Source organism: Triplophysa rosa, linkage group LG1 (genome assembly GCF_024868665.1).
Source record: "Triplophysa rosa linkage group LG1, Trosa_1v2, whole genome shotgun sequence".
NCBI lineage: Eukaryota > Metazoa > Chordata > Actinopteri > Cypriniformes > Nemacheilidae > Triplophysa > Triplophysa rosa.
Genome location: NC_079890.1, coordinates 28915890 through 28933533, shown reverse-complemented (window position 1 = coordinate 28933533; position 17644 = coordinate 28915890). Strand labels below are relative to the sequence as shown.

General features: G+C 37.9%; 2 protein-coding genes across 4 annotated transcripts in view; both read left to right on the top strand.

The window, feature by feature from the left end:
• iqgap1 (IQ motif containing GTPase activating protein 1) overlaps positions 1-9391 on the top strand; it is a 39965-nt gene extending 30574 nt beyond the window's left edge. Inside the window, exons 23-37 of the mRNA XM_057336497.1 lie at positions 2576-2940; positions 3027-3190; positions 3377-3601; positions 4169-4309; positions 4656-4740; positions 5313-5545; positions 5653-5785; positions 5867-5969; positions 6045-6180; positions 6300-6387; positions 6473-6682; positions 6784-6950; positions 7051-7173; positions 7425-7533; positions 7666-9391. Coding sequence (XP_057192480.1) covers positions 2576-2940; positions 3027-3190; positions 3377-3601; positions 4169-4309; positions 4656-4740; positions 5313-5545; positions 5653-5785; positions 5867-5969; positions 6045-6180; positions 6300-6387; positions 6473-6682; positions 6784-6950; positions 7051-7173; positions 7425-7533; positions 7666-7779 — 2396 coding nt within the window. The 3' untranslated portion in view covers positions 7780-9391. The remainder of the gene's footprint in view (positions 1-2575; positions 2941-3026; positions 3191-3376; positions 3602-4168; positions 4310-4655; positions 4741-5312; positions 5546-5652; positions 5786-5866; positions 5970-6044; positions 6181-6299; positions 6388-6472; positions 6683-6783; positions 6951-7050; positions 7174-7424; positions 7534-7665) is intronic.
• Positions 9392-11663: 2272 nt separating this feature from the next.
• Positions 11664-17644, top strand: part of crtc3 (CREB regulated transcription coactivator 3) — a 38481-nt gene continuing 32500 nt past the window's right edge. For all 3 annotated transcript variants that reach the window (XM_057352489.1, XM_057352397.1, XM_057352312.1), the window contains exons 1-2: positions 11664-11970; positions 12814-13131. In XM_057352489.1, coding sequence (XP_057208472.1) covers positions 13000-13131 — 132 coding nt within the window. In that variant the 5' untranslated portion in view covers positions 11664-11970; positions 12814-12999. The remainder of the gene's footprint in view (positions 11971-12813; positions 13132-17644) is intronic.

Below are 17644 nucleotides of genomic sequence, written 5' to 3'. Positions count from 1 at the left end.
CTCAAGTATGACCCTGGACAACAAAACCAGTTCTGTTATTTATTGCATTTTGTTCCTTTAATACTTTTTTTTTGTTGCTGTTACTTCTAATATATTAAAACATGCACACAAATATTGCATCCAGTATTTGTGCCTTTTCCTTATATTTAATTGAAAGGGATATTGTCTTTTTAATTGTATTTTATATTCCTTAATGCTTTAGTTTACCCCAAAATTTAATTGCTGATAATTTACTCATCCCCAGTAGAGCCCTGCACGGGCCTTAATTCCAGGCCCTAGCCCGGCCCTGGCCCGAGACACTCAGGCCCGAGCCCGGCCCGGCCCTGCCCGACAAGCTTATCAGAATTCTCGGCTCGAGCCCGCCTAGAGCCGATTTTTTATTTATTTTTAATCCCATTACACAGCCAATACTACTGTTGCAGCCATTAAAATAGTTCCGTTTTGTTTTTTTAATGGCAAAGAAGTTATATATATGTATATATTTCCTTTATTAAGTTAATTTAGAAAAAAATTTGGAGCATTTTTTTTGTTTGGTAAATTAAACTTTTAGTTTTTTAAATAGACGACCAAGCGGCTAGCGGCCGATGGTGAGTTGACTACGTTTGATCAATTTAGTCTATCAAATGAACACTTGGCTTGCCTGCAATAAAATCCAAAGATTTTTTTTAAATAAAGAAAAAACTCAACAATTTAAGCATATCACAATGTTAGTTTAATCGTTTATTATCACCACAACAGTAAAAGGGCACTTTTTTATAAACTGAGGTGCTCTGCTTGCAACGGCGAACAACGTGCTGAAAACAAACGAATACGTGTAAAATCGAAACAATTTAAAATAATAATAATAACAACAACATGCAGATTGTCTTACCTTACACTTAGGCAACAATTACCATTGAAAAAAGTCTAATCACAACAGGAAACCAGAGGGTACAATCCCAAAAGAACAATCTCTTAAAGAACATTGTGTAGAAAAACAGCCCAGAAGTTTGCCTTTCCTCTTCGTTTTTCTGTGTTTTAAGTTCGCCATTTGCGATTTTTCTCTTTATGGTCTCCATTGCACGTGAGGTGAATAGTGGACGAGGGAAACCTGTGTGAACGCGCGGGCGCAACTACGCGCAAGCAGAATGTGTAACGTGTGTCAGCGTGATATGTAAGCGTGTTCGATGTTTTAAATTGACCATCATCAACTTCTGATCGCTTCTTTATTTACTGAATTTCTAATATATATTAGAAATATTAATGAATGTCTAATATATAAAAAGGAGGACAAGCCTAAAACAAGCCCGAAGCCCGGCCCGCTTGCGAGCTATGACGTAAAAATTGGCCCGAAGCCCGGCCCAAGGGGCGTAAATAATTCGGGGCCTGGGCTGAAATGCAGGGCTCTAATCCCCAGTCCTCCAGTAGCCTACTCCCAAGATGTAGGTGGCATTGTTTTTTTAATAAGATATGACGATATTTGGCTGAATTAATGAAAGTCAAATGAATAAAAGTCAAAAATGCTAATGCATTCAGCACAAAAGTAATCCCTGCCCCTTGACGTTTAACCGGCATCTTATAAAGCGAATCAATTGGTCTGTGCAAGAAACTGAACGCTATTATCTGGTGACTTCCAATCGCATTCATGTGCCCCACGCACTTGGAAGGGCAGATCCTTTGAAGTGCAAGTTCTGGAGGGAGATGGACACCTGTTTTTTTCGTAAATATAGCTGTTTAAATCATACATAATGAATGCAGTACTAAAAAACAACATTGTTTTTCCCTTATCAGAGCCAACAGTTCATGTGGTGTAGTACCCTTCCTGCAGTTACTTTCAAGGGCACAAGACACGTTTTGGAATGCGACCTATCGCGTGCGCAAACCGACTGCCTGTGGCTGTGGATTGCCGATTATAACGTTGTAAATAACATTACGTTTCTTGGACAGACCGTTTAAATCGTTTTATAAGACGTCAATCGTTATGAGCCGCTGGAATTACTTTCATATTGAATGTAGCAGCGTTTTGGAATTTCAAAGGCGTGGCGTCTCAGGACGTGCATTTCTTAAAGCACACCATTCTTAAAGTCTCTCCACTTACCTGAAATGTTAAGGCGAAAAAAATGTGGCCCGCCAATAATTTTTAGCTGGCCGCCTGTTGACTAGCCTTGCTTACACAAATACCAAAATTGAGTGGGTAATTCTCAAAGAATGGGTTTGTTGGTGTGTTTCTGGCCATTTTTGTTAGCAATTTTGCTACATCTGCTCACAAAAATAAAGTTTTTGTATATTGGTAGGAAAATTACAAAATATCTTCATGGAACATGATCTTTACTTAATATCCTAATGATTTTTGGCATTAAAAAATTTGACCCATACAATGTATTTTTGGCTGTTGCTACAAATGTTCCCATGCTACTTAAGACTGGTTGTGTGGTCCAGGGTCACAAATGCATTTTAACATGAACTGACTAAAAAAGTTAAAAAACATTGTGCAATATGAGTCATCAGTGTATTTGGTGCTTTATGGGGACCTTGTTCTTCTTCCGTTCTTCATCGTACCTGCCTGAATAAAATATCATTCTCTTTTTTTTAACAGTCAACGCAGATGAGCCTCCAATGGCAGTTGTCCGTAAGTTTGTCCACTTGCTGGATCACAGTGACCAGGACTTCCAGGAGGAGCTGGAACTGATGCGATTAAGAGAGGAGGTGATCACCAACATCCGCTCCAACCAGCAGCTGGAGAACGATCTCAATCTGATGGACATCAAGATCGGCTTGCTGGTAAAAAACAAGATCACCCTTCAGGAAGTGGTGTCTCACAGCAAGAAGCTCACCAAGAAGAACAAGGGGGAGCTGTCCAACCTCATGATGATGAATAAGCAGAGAGGTGGACTGAAGGCTCTCAGTAAAGAGAAGAGGGATAAGCTGGAGGCATATCAGTTTCTCTTCTACCTGTTACAGGTAATCTTCTTTAACCTAAGAGCTTCAATATCGCTCATTTTTTAATCAATCATTTGGATATTTATTGTATTATGTGTGTTCCTCAGACCAATCCCACCTATCTGGCCAAGCTGATCTTTCAGATGCCACAGAACAAGTCAACCAAGTTCATGGACTCTGTGATTTTCACATTGTACAATTATGCTTCCAACCAGCGTGAAGAATATCTCTTGCTCAATCTCTTCAAAACTGCCCTGCAAGAGGAAATCAAGTAGGAACTGAAACTCCTCTATATAGGCCTACTTTATTCGTTTAATATGCTTCTAAAAAAAAAACAGTACTTTATCAACAACAGTCAAAAAGACAATGATTAAATGTTTGGTTTGTTTATAGAAACACACTTCTCAAGATAAGAAACTTTGCAAATGTCTCAGTGATTTTTCTCCTGTAAATACAGATCCAAAGTAGACCAGATCCAGGAAATCGTAACAGGAAATCCAACGGTCATTAAGATGGTGGTGAGCTTTAACAGGGGGGCCAGAGGTCAGAATGCCCTCAGACAGATCCTGTCTTCTGTCGTGAAGGAAATCATGGATGACAAAATGCTCAACATTAGAACCGACCCTGTGGACATATACAAAAGCTGGGTGAACCAGATGGAGAGTCAAACAGGAGAAGCCAGGTGAGAATTTTAAGATGTTTACATTGAAACAGTGTTTTTCTAATGGAAAAACTGTAGGAATGCTCAACATTGAAGAAGGGAAAATGTACATCCAGCTGGTTGTTATCACAGAATAATCCCTGACTTATTTTATGAGTAAATTATTGGACAAATAATATTGGTTCAAAACATTTCATTAGCTCATTTGTAATGAATGCAGACCATTCGTGAGACACCTTTCCTATCGGCTTTAAGGAAAAAGACAAAGTTCAAACTAGAACATGCAATTGGGTTTGTACATATACTCTCATATATGTTATTAATTTAGCATATTTAATTCATGTGTAATATTAAACTGCACTGGCCAAGATGACTGGTACTACCCAGATAACTATGTGGTATTAGTTTTGAGGGGTTGTTTCGGGGAATAGCAGACCTTGGAATGTCGTGGCTAGCCAATCAAGCATTTCACAGTGCTGTGTAATAATTTTTTTAAGTGCATGCAGATGAAAGACTAAAATTGACTTTTATTTTTAAAAAGTTACATAACCTACATAACCTTTAAATGACTGAGATTCTACTTTGCAGCAAATTACCGTATGAGGTGACTCCAGAGCAAGCAATGAGTCATGAGGAGGTTCGAACACGCCTGGAAGCCTCCATCAAGAATATGAGAACCGTCACCGACAAATTTCTTTCGGCCATAGTTGTTTCTGTGGACAAAATACCGTAAGTTTATACATCTGCCACTGCTGAATGTCCCTTCAAGAAAGTCTTTTGACTTCATTCACTTACCATTCGCACACACAGATTTGTACATCTGAATTCATCAACGTTGATGCTCTTGATACGAACGATTGTGTGTACTCGCCTGTTTTGTGTGATAACATTTGTTCACTTGAATGTCCTTATTAGTGAATGCCACATGTCTGTATGTATTTTATGCACGGTTAATAATTCTTTAATATATGAAAATGACTTAGCAAGCCCATATTTGAATATTCAAATAAATGTCTGCTCCATGACCCGCTTCTTTGTTCTTGTGTGTGCGTCTGTATGTTTCACTCATATGTAGATATGGCATGCGTTTCATCGCAAAGACGCTAAAGGACACACTTCACGAAAGGTTCCCTGATGCCACCGAGGATGAGCTTTTGAAGGTTTGTAACGTCACAGCTTCTAAAAATCACAAACATTGTTCAGACGGTTGGCTGAGGTGTTTTGCATCCATTATTCTTCAGTCTAAGTTGAAATGTATCTAGATGTTTTAGACGCTTTACCTTGGTCACATCTCTCAGCTGGTCCCCGCTGCTTCCCCACAACTCAGTTCTAGCACCGCTGTGCTCTGTTATTGGTTGTCCTGAATTCTGAGCATTTCTTTTGTTTCTGTTTATTGTCATACTTCAGTCACACACTCTGTGCAATAAATGTGGTTTCCATCCTACTTCTGTCTGTCATTTTCTTTTATTCCTCACTTTCTCTCTCTCTTTTTTCAATGCTCTGGCTCCAGCTCATCTCTTGGCTCTTGCTTATGCCACTTTCAAGAGGTTTCTGATTTCTGATGAGCACCAGCCCAGGTGAGCCATGCTTTTGTCACCCCTCCCCTTCCTGCTTCTCTATCTCTCAGTAATTTTCTGTACCTCAAACCCCTCACACACACACTTTTAGAAGCGGAGCATCTAACACGAGGCTGTTTTTTCAGATTGTTGTGACATTCTGATTATCTTTTAAGATTGTGGGCAACCTGCTGTATTACCGCTACATGAATCCTGCCATTGTTGCCCCTGATGCCTTTGACATCATCGACATGTCAGCTGGAGGTCAGCTGACCACAGAGCAGAGGAGAAACCTGGGATCCATCGCCAAAATGCTTCAGCACGCCGCCTCCAACAAGATGTTCCTCGGAGACAACGCCCATCTCAACCCCATCAATGAATACCTCTCCATCTCCTACCAGAAATTTAGGTACAAGTGATGTTGAACTGCCTGTGGTGTTTGTTTTATTACCTACAACTGATTAAATACTCACATATACACTCTGTACTAACACGGTATCTTTATTTGTCCCAAAGACGTTTCTTTTTGGCCGCTTGTGATGTCCCTTCTTTGGAAGACAAGTTCAATGTGGATCAGTACTCAGACCTGGTCACTTTGACCAAACCTGTAATCTACATTTCCATTGGGGAGATGATCAACACTCACACGGTAACCATCTGAAGCTTGTGATATTCACAAGATCATCACACCCAATGCAAAAGTTTTAAAGATTAAGTGTTTTGTCTTTAGCTCTTACTGGATCATGAGGATGCCATTGCACCCGACCACAATGATCCCATCCATGAGTTGCTGGATGATCTCGGCGAGGTGCCCACCATAGAGTCGTTAATAGGTGAGTCAGTGCTCTAATGTCTCGGGATGCTGAGATTCACCAGCGTCAGGCTGATAAAGTGTTATTCTCTCGCAGGTGAGAGTCCACTTCCCTCCGATGACCCTAGTAAAGAAATGATGGGTAAGACAGAAGTGTCTCTCACTCTCACCAACAAATTTGATGTTCCTGATGAAGCCAATGCTGAAATGGATGCCAAGACTCTCCTCCTCAAGTGAGAATAATACTTCACTCAATTGCTCTGTTCCAAACCCTTTATTTTTCTTTAACTAGTTTCACTTGACAATTTTTTGACCACGTGACTTGAACATTTGACCGTTTTGTATCTTCTAGCACCAAGAGGCTTATAGTAGATGTGATCCGGTTTCAGCCGGGAGAGACACTCACTGAGATACTTGAGACTGTCGCTTCACCAGAGCAGGTACAGTATTTTAACGGCAGTTTTTAGAATAAAAAGGAAATGGAAACCGTACACTTACGCATGACACAATTTTACTGTGGAATAGGAAGCAGAGTACCAGCGTGCCATGCAGAGACGAGCCATTCGCGATGCTAAGACGCCCGAGAAGATGAAGCAAGCCAAACCGGTTGTGGACGACAGCCTCACCTTGCAAGGCAAAAAGGAGAAGATCAAGAGCAACCTGCAAAGACTAGGAGAGCTGGGAAAAGTTCATCCTGAGAAGAAATACCAGGATCTTATCAATGATATCGCCAAGGTACTGTTCCCAATTTTTTGAACCATATATGCAACCATTTTGGTTTCATTTATGTAGTATGTGCAATAGCTCCTACTTTTAATTTGTAATTATTTGTGTAGGATATCCGAAACCAGAGACGATACCGTCAGAGACGGAAGGCGGAGTTGGTGAAGCTACAGCAGACCAATGCTGGACTGAACTCCAAGACCAATTTCTACAATGTGCAGATTGACTACTACAATCAATACATCAAGACCTGCATGGACAATTTAGCCAGCAAGGGCAAGTGAGTGACACGATTTACAGCGTTTTATTTATAGTTTATTTGTTGTTATAGCTGTTGTTGTAGATATTTGGTGCTAAGGTCTAAACTTCTTTACCCTTAGAGTATCTAAGAAACCTGGAGACAATAAGGCCAAGAAGAGTAAGCAGGTGTCACAGAAGTACACGGCAGCCCGTCTGCACGAGAAGGGAGTGCTCATTGACATTGAGGATTTGCAGAAAAATCAGTGAGTTTACATCTATATGCCCTTTTAAAATGTTATGTTTTGGGTTCATCTTTTTTTTGACAAAGTCATTCTAGAGAATGGTTCCACCTTTTACTTCAGTGTCACTACACCTGTGCAAAAGCGTCATAATAATGCCTTTGGTTTTAAAAATAAAAGTTGCAGAAATGGGTGTTCACATAAATTCAGCCATTCTAATTATAAAGTTGAATAATAGTAATTTACTAATATTCTGGTACTTTGTACTTTTACAGGTATAAGAATGTGATTTTTGAGATCTCCCCATCTGAGATTGTTGGCGTGTTTGAAGTGAAAGCTAAGTTTATGGGAGTCCATTTGGAGACATTAATGTTGGAATACCAGGTCTGAATGTTCTTCCTTAAGTATTCTTTTGATTCAAAATCTCAAAAACCAATATCATATAGTTAGAGTATACATTTATCTGTAGGAAGGACCTGCTGTGTATGTAATTTTTTTCTTACTTTTTAATTGCAGGACCTTCTTCAGTTACAGTACGAGGGGATTGCTGTGATGAAGCTGTTTGATCGAGCTACTGTAAACGTTAATCTTCTCGTTTTCCTGCTCAACAAGAAGTTTTATGGCAAATAGACCCTCAGAAAGGAACTTCATAGACTGTTGCACGCACAGTGAAGCCCAGACCATGATCATCTTTACAGTTTAAATGTCTTTCCTGGCACTACCCTAAATATGCTTGTGTACCTTTTTTGCTTTCTCAGAGGATAGTTGTTTTTGAATGTACATTATTAGGAGAATCGTTGATCACAGACGATTATCTTTGGGACGTGAAAGGATTCACTGTTGACCGTTTTTATTGAGATTTTCAGTCTCCAAACGGGTGTCAGTAGTTTGCTTTGATTTTCTGCAAACTGTAGTTGCATGAGCTTGTTATATGTAAAATGAACATTTTTATTACATTATATTCTTTGGGAGAAGAAAAATGGTCTCCCTATCTTATAGGAAAATGGAAACAGTGAAAACTGAGTGTTATAGCCAAATTCCTTTACATGTTACCAAAGTATATTTATCAGAGAATTTTCTTTTCGTTGTTTGATCAATGAATATTGGCTGGTAAAAAATATTTTCTAAAGCATTCAGACACAGCATGCTGGAAGAATTTTAAGTTAACATCCCATTAATGTTTGTAGCCTGGTTTCCATTGTTTTGTCAGGTTTTTTGTTTGTTTGTTTTATGGTGCCTTAACTTGAATAAACTGTTGCGAAAATGTGGAGAAGCCTTATCAAGGCTCATAAATTCCTTTTATTGTTTGATAAGCAGAGACAAATAATAATTAGAATGTCATTATCTTTTTTTTTTTACACATGGCTCTTTATACACTCTTGTTTATAAAATATAACAATATTATCCTCCTACACAAAAAATATGATCAACAAATGGACAGACTGACATCTGAAAAAAACTAAACATTTTTAAGCAGTGGGGAAACCATAAAACTATTTAATTTCTGATGTAAATGATCTGATGTCTTACTGGGTGTTTTCAGTTTTTGTATCCTTGAAAAAAATGCTATACTTTTTTCTGTTTGAATGTTTCATGAAGCTGTATTGTGTATATTTACACTTATGCATCTGATACTGGAATGCCAGATTGGTAGCTGTTTGGAATATATAAACTGTAAAGTGGTTGCCGAATGTCACTTAGGCAAAAAATTTAAATGGTTAACAAAAATGCTGATCAGATTAATGACACAGGATTATTTACTGTCCAATGTTTCATGTGCAACAATTTCAATGAAATCTGCAATTCTTTGACCTCATTGTGTGTTTTTCAAGGCAAATGCTTAAATACCTATTCAATGTAACATTTCTTCATAAATTGCTCTAGTCGACGTTAGCTGTTGCACCTCTAAAATTATTACAAATAAAAAGAACATTTATGAAGAAAATGACACAATATTTGTTTAGAAGTCGGGAATTTTTTTTGTCAAACTGATATCGAAAACTTGTTCCCATATGCAACCTTTTTTTAAGCCTTTCAGAAGACAGTTATATTAGGAACAGTGTTGGGTAAGTTACTCTGAAAAAGTAATTAATTACTAGTTACTAATTACATATTCAATAGTGTAATTAGATTACTGTACAAGTTACTCTCTCCAAAAAGTATTTAGTTACTTATTACTAATTACTTTCTATATCCTACATCAACCTTGATTAGTTCAGTGATTCAAGGATAGACATGAAATGGCTCTTTTTTAATTGATTCAAATAAATAATATAAACTGCATAAAGTACAATTATTAACTGACTAAAGTATTACAAATGTGAGAATTATACATTAAAGCATTCATTTTAAAGTTAGACTTTGAATTTTGATGTCAATTCCACTATTGCACACACATATATTACACAAAGTATTTAGTTTAATTACATCAAAAGTAACCGTATTTAAATTACAGAAAAAATAAGAGTAATCCCTTACTTTATTTTTTCAAGTGAAAAGTAATTAAATTACAGTAACTAATTACTTAGTAACTAGTTACACCCAACACTGATTAGGAAAAGGGAAAAACAGCTACTTTACCCATTTGCATTTGTTTTTAAGAAATGCAAATCTATCTCTAGAGTAAACAAATGCCATACCACTAAGTCAACAAATTTTGTAAACTCACTGGAGGTAAGGGCAGAGAGTGTACATATTACCTGCAACCATTAAATTTGCCAAAATGTGCTCATCACAATGCATAGAAAAGTACTGTCTCCTGCAGGATAATACACTTTACCTTACATCTCTATTTAAAGGGACAGTTCACCCCAAAATGAAAATTATTTCATCATATACTCGCTCTCGTTGACTTCCATTAGCACAAAACCACTGAAAAATTTCTCAAAAAATTTTCTTTTGTATCATAAACAGGTTTTGAATGACATGAGGGTGAATAAATGATGACAATTTCCATTTTGGGGTGGACTGTCCCTTTAACTGAGCTGAAGTAACAGCATTTTTTTTTTTGGTTTAGATTAGGCAATAATCTTTCTCTCTCTCTCTCTGACCAATAATATCCATTTAACTAGCATGAATTCTGACGCAAGTTTATAGCAAACTATACAAAACAAATATGAAATTATAATATAGTACAGTAGATGTTATACTGGAGTTTGTTATAAGCAGTAATTAGACATAATATGTAGAGTACATAGACATGATATATGTTTTTTTACTTCCTATAGGGGCATCATCCTAAATGTAATTATTAATGTAGCTGCGGGAACACAATCTGCATACAGAATTGTTTCAAGCAGATACACAGAAAATCAAGAACCTGTCAGAGGTAGCAATGCATTAATATTTTGCAAGCAGCATTTAATAGATTGTAGGGTTTGGTCAGCTAAAGCTTCTGTGTGTAGGGCAGAATTGACAGACTAAGATGTGATCTGATTTTACTGTATTACAGGAGAGAGCCATTAAGACAATGCCATCAAGTTTTCTTTACATTTGTACTATTTTTATTCACCTGCTATGATGAACGGCCCAGAATCCAACATGAAATGGATAGCATAGTTTTAAATCTGGTCTTGTTACACGCCAGCATGTTGCATCTCTTAACATGGGTTAACAAGAGTTGCTTTCAGATCATCTAGCATATACTTGAATGAACATTTAAAATAAGTATACTAGTGAGCATGGGACAATCTAAGAGCATGCCCATTTACCTATATTTTTGGATCTATGTGTAATACTTATGTATTTACAATTCTGCTCTTACAAGTAAAGATGCCACATTCTCAAGTGAAAATTTTATGCAGATTTTTGTCTGTCTAATCTAATCACTTTACAATTAACGTACAGCATAGACTTGCATAGAATTACTACTAAATATTTAAGGGAAAAGAGTATAACATGTACAATGTACAAAATATATTCAAAATGAATATCTGCATGTTTCCATGAGTGTTATTAGTGATGAATCCTGTTTTGAAGTGATATAATAAACTAAGATCAAAAACAAACGTACCTGCTCCTATACTGACATGCAAACAAGGGGTATGTAAAAAAAGCCAACTCGGTGTACTATTGAAATCATTTTGTATTTTATAATAGTAATCTTAACATAATACATTTGTGACATTCCAGTTTTGACTTGAAATGAACACCTAACCTCAATACACATCATACAGACTATTATCAAAATCATAAAAGAACATATTTGACTAAACGTAAAATTGAAATGTCTGATAATGTTTATAATTGGAACATGACATGAAAGTCATTACAACTGAATAATTCACTCTTATTACATAATTATACCAATTGGGCCAGGCCTATTTTTGTTTAGCTTTTGTTAAATAGCCCAAATGACTAACATGTACATGTTGACTGGCAAGTAGTTCATTGTGCAATTAACAATCTTGCCGAAAACAAAACAGGAAAATAATTATTCTAAGACCCCTTTAAAATAAACAAGACTATCTCTTTAAGGGAACTCCACTGCCGCCTTGTGGACACAACTTTAAAAAATTGGCATACAGTTTTTGGGGCAGGCTTGTGTAATTTTTTCCTCGGCTTGTTTTTACTCGGAGTGAGGGATCGGAGTTGACAAAACAAATGTGTGCACTGTGCAGCCAAGTCAAGAATTGGTGTATTACAGTTCAGGTGGATCTAGATCATGGGCACGGAGAAGAAGAGCGTTCAAGGGAATACATGCGGACTCCGCGATCAGATTTCACCGCTGCATTTCACGAATCAGTAACATCTAAACATTTTCTCAGACTCGTATGACAACAGCGGTCGATGAGTGGCCGCTGAATGTCCCGCCGCAGGACAGTGAGTTTCATTTGCTACCTTACTGGGAAGTTCGTGTTCGTGTTGCTCTTACCTGTTTCTGTCAGTTTTGAATGCGTAATGACGTTTACTTTGGCAAGACCACTTGTTGAAATGTTACTAAACTAAGTTCAGTGTTGTGGTCATTACGAGTGTTTGTAATTTATCATATAAGGGGACTTTTTAATGAATCTAACGGGTGTTTATCGCTATTTCTGGCGCATTGAAAATTCAGCTGGTGCATTTTAATATGGGGATTGTGTCATATCGCTCATTAGCTGGTTAGCTGTCACGGCTCACTTTACTTTACCACATAACGTACATCTAGTAATATTAATCACGTAAATGACTTTAAGAACACCGAGTGTTGACTTTCATTCATAAAAAGGGTAAAGTTAGACTCTTCAAATAGTTGTAATTAATAGACATAAATTAAAACGGTTTTCCTCAGAATCTGAAGTATTTAGCTCGTTAGCTGAGGTCGTTATCAAAGTTGACGTTTTGTGCGTCCAAGTAAAATGTTTGGGTTTTTTGTTTGTCAGAGCAGTGTTTAACATCTCATCATCTTTCCACAATAACAATAAGTAACGATAAGTTAAAAAAGCTACGTTAATTTGTTGATGCCAAACAATTCCGTCTCTTAGGGCTAAACGCTTGTGTATTTAGCGACGTCTAGTTTCCTGACAAACTTTTAGCAAACAAAAAATCACATCTTCGGCCATATACGGATGCTTAGCCATTTACATATAACGTTAAGACATTGTTATACATTTTACAGTTTATTATTATACTGGCTAATTCACGTCAGTCAAGTTGTTAATATAACTGTTTCTCCGCATTTTCCAGCTCATTAATGGTGGCAAAGCTCTTGTCATTAAACGGACCCCTTCAAACCCCTCTGAAGCTTCTGGACGGCACTTGGACACCCTTTGCAGACATGAAGGGGCAGCGTAAACGCGTTTGACTTCGATATCAAAAACCACCAACGACCATTTGTCTGCGAAGTTGATCGCGAAACTCTGCGGCCCAACCATGTCAGGATCCCCGGGCTCGAGTGCCTCCAACCCGCGGAAGTTCAGCGAAAAGATCGCGCTTCACAACCAGAAACAGGCGGAGGAGACGCTGGCCTTCGAGCAGCTCATGACAGACCTCACTGTCTCAAGGGTAAGATCAGCCACATTGAGACATTATATCGTTTCCTAGATTTCATTAAACAAATGCAAATGCTCAAGTTTGTACTCTACGCAGTTGAATCATTGTGTGTGTGTGTGTGTGTGTGTAAAATGCATGTGGAGAGATGAGTGTGTCAGTGAGTCACCCCACTGCCTGTCATAGGTGAGCTGCGTGCTGTCATTTACATTGTAGGAATGCTTATGGAAATCAAAATGTTGCTTTTCATTAAATTATTGTTTTCAATATCTGCCAGTGAACACTTGAAAATTAGTCGCATGAATTAAATATTGGCTATCAACGGTAGTTTGTTTGTTACTGTAGTTGTTAGTTACCCTCACTCCACACAGTCACCATGGCAACCACAGTTCACGCCAAAATGTCATTCACTACAGTCATTGACACTACAAAAATGTTAACTGTGTTAAACTGCATCGAACTGCTTTTAAACATTTAAACATTTTAGAGGTGCTGATATATCATGACCACATCTGTATTGAGAACATCATTGACTGGTTTTGTGCTGTGCAGGAGAACGCTTTTGTGTATTTTGGCATGGCTGGGTTAAGAGTTTGAGCTATATTTTAGTTTTTGTTAATGTCTGCGATAGAACTTTTTATCTTTTCAAGTATGTTTTAGAAATATTGGTTAACTCCTATTTTTTATATCAGAAAGTTGTGTCTAGAGCTGTGTCTCTGTGGAGTCTGTAGGTGTGAATGAATGATGAATGAATGAATGATCTGCCAACTGATTTGGCTGCCTCCTCATATAGGGCACAAGAACATGTGGTTGTGTCATAGTTTAAAGTCAGGCCTCTCCACAAAGGATTTGTCTTATGCTGACTTTGCCACATCAGTCACTGGAATGAGTCCTGGAGGAAAATGCTTTTAAAAACTGCAGGTTTGTGGTCGAAAGAACGCAATTTGCATTTTACACATTCGGTTAATTTTTAAACATTACACGATGTAGCAAACCGCGTCTGGTGTAGACACGATGTTCATTTCAGCATAAGTTCAAGGACAAGAATTTAATTGGAAAGAGACCGTTCAAGTGGTTTGAGTGAATTTGTTTGTTTGTTTGTTTGATTGTGTTACGCCATACCAGCTTCCATGGCTATTTTCTTGGCGAGAACATTTTTGTTGGTTTGAGTGAATAAATAAATGAACTGAGAGATAAAGTGGCAGTGTGTAATAAAAAATACTGTTATCTTCTATAATGCCAATTAGGGCTGTGCAAAAATATCGATACATTTAACTATCGCAATATATATTTTTTCGATAGTGTATCGATAGTGATACCTCTACTATCAATATATATTTTTTAAATCATGTCATATACATACATACGGCCAAAAGTAAGTGGAAGCGAGCATGGCGAAAAATATAAGAACGCTTGGAGCTCTCAGAGCTGATGTGTGGGTGTGCTTTGGTTTTCAAAATAAGTAATGGAGTAATGAGTTATATAAAATAATGCTGTTTGTAGGCTTCGCAAGTCATGACACAAGTCACTTGGCTACTGCAGTGCATTAGACAGAAAGTTTATTAAGAAAATTAACAATGACATTTATTGAGCTTTCACGGATGTGACACCAGCACATTTACAGAACGGATGAAGCAGGGGTTTTATACGGCCCATGTTCAGTGTTTTAACTGTAATGCACCACAACAGCCAAGTGACTTGCGTGAGCCGCCTTATTCCCCTGTGCTGCCCACTTGAGGGACGCAATCCACAGTTTGAGAACCCAAACCTCTGATCTAAAGTTCCATGCATCGCACATCATGGCCACTCTGCAGAGGTAAGGGATGTTTTTACACTTATCCTTACAGAAAACCCCCGGTGGTGCACAGCATGTTGTATTTCTAGCTCTACTTTTTACATTTTCTATTTAAAGTATTGCAATATATCGCAAATGTTTATCGTATCGTTATACATAGCAATATATTGTATCGTGACCCATCTATCGTAATATGTATCGTATCGGGAGGCACTTGCCAATACACAGCCCTAATGCCAGTGTTATGTGCAGTGAATGTGAATGTATACCTGTCCTGCCGGAGCTGTCTCCATCGTGTAAAAGCTGAACCAATGTTAATTCGAGTTTTTCCTCTTTCATGATCCAGACGTTTTTTCGTCACTGCTTTTTCAAAAACTGACTTTCGTTTTGTAGATTTACTTGTTGCTGATTGTCCGCCATTCTCCCTACATTGACACAGCGGACGTGAGTGCGCTGCGGTGCTGATGACGTATGATATCTGCGTGAACAGGGTGTGCAGTGGTATGCAAAATACGTTGGCTGAAAATGTACACATGACCAGTCACAGCGTTCGGCCAGAAAGTTTTGATTGGGCGATCGTTTTTTGGTTCTACTCCTTTCACAGACGAAATATAATTATAAAAATATTATTTGACCACTATACTTCTTGATTGCTATCAGGATGTAAAGAGATTTCCTACCAACATGACAAAAAAATGTTTCTGAGCAGAGTCACCCACCATGCATATCTCAAACAACCTGCGAAACCTGGGGCCTGTTTCAATAAGGAGGTTCAACCAATACCGAGTTAAAATGTGAACTCTGAGTTGATTTACTCAGAGAATCGCAACTCTGAGTTTTCGGTTTCAGAACAGGTGATTTCAATTAGTTCAATCCACTCTGAGTAAGTTCACTCTAGGTTACGCGCGTGCACCATTGATTTAAAAAGCCATCATCAATTGAGCGAAGATAGCACGATTCACCATGGCAACAGCACCAAAAAAAGCAACATGGCGGCAGAAAGCACATGAGAGTGAGGCACACTTTCCGCTCGATTTACTGATGTCCTGAAAATGACTTAAGTTTAAATTAATAAATTGATACCAATAAACAAATAAATTAATCATTAAATGAATGAAACAACAGAAATAATAAAAAAATCGTATGTTCTCACTCGCCATGAGTGCTCTAGTTACGCAAGTAAGACGTCATGGTGTATAGGACACCTGTAGGGCGTCAGACTCTCGTGCAAAGTTAGACTGATCGCCGGTTCGAATCCTGCTCTGAACAGATTTCACTTGGAATGCCTGCATGTCAAATTTACTTGTTTATTACCTTTATCGCTTCATTTCTGCATGTATGTCTGTATTTATTCATTTCTTTATTCATGCACTTTATTTATGTGTAAGGATGGATGAGATATATTTTGATACATCTAATTCACTGTAAAGAAAAACGGTACAGTTTTAATAAAAATGCACAGGGAAATGACAAAATTCCACTCGGTGCTCTCCTGAAATCAAAGTACATTCCAATGAATTAATGCAGCCTCTTCATGAATCCTCTATAAAAGCACATATGACATACAGTATAAGTCACTGAGATGGTCTCTGTGTAATCAAAATGTGTGCCATGAATGACTGTATTAATGAATGAATGGATGAGTTACACCACTTGCGCTTTAAAGGGGGGAGGAGATCGAAATAAACTCTGGGTTTACCAAAGAAAACCTGCTCCCGACCAGGTTAGGTTCACAGAGTAAGTTACTATGGTTACTGACTCTGAGTATAAGATACCTCTCCTTTAGAAACGGGCTTGAGTTACCCCGCTTTCTCAGGTTTGACATACCTCACATTCTGAAACGGAAAACCCAGAGTTTCCCTCATTTCAGGGTTAATATACTCAGAGTTTTCACTAAACCTCCTTTCTGAAACGGGCCCCTGAAGGCTTTTAGTGGTTATTCTTCATGAAAGCTGCATTGATACACGTTTGGCTTCTATCAATAGCGACTTACAAATAAATAGTATTTAGCGTGATGTATAACGTTTTGTATGCTTTGCAGTATTGTTAGAGAGATTTATACAATAGTTTAGTGCTTAAAGTTTAAACCCATGTTTCCTGCATTAGCTTCACATGCATACAATACTCGCAACACATTTCGTTATCTTTGATGTTTTGTACCTTACCCGGGGAAATTCTTGTATTCAGCATATTTATTTCAGTTGCAAGATTGAGCGCTTCACTCGTCTGCTCTTTCGGTCCTTCGCCTCTTACCCGCGAATTATGTCTTTGGGGGTGGGGGCACTGATAGATAAGTGAATGTAGTGATGGGAAGTCTGGCTCTTTTCTGCGAACCGGTTCTTTCGTACAGTTCGTTTCAATGAACCGGTTCAAAAGACCGGTTCACCGATTCTCTTACGCTCTGACGTGATGACGTCACTCGCCCTGACGAAACGCGTCAAGTCTAGACTCTAGTATCATCCCGACCGGCTGGGATGAAAATACACTCGGCATATTCAAATATAAACCAAAACCAGTAATCAAAACTTCTGTCAGTTAACACATCACGTCATGATCTGACATGTTTCTTGTGCACCCAAATAGGCACAGTGAAGTGCAGCAAACTATGACATTTTAAGTCTTAAAGATAAAAAGTGAATAATTAATCTTCATCAGCATTTTACAGAAACTATATGATCCATGGATAATTCAATACGATTTATGTGTTATTAAATAAACTTACGCTTTGCCAGA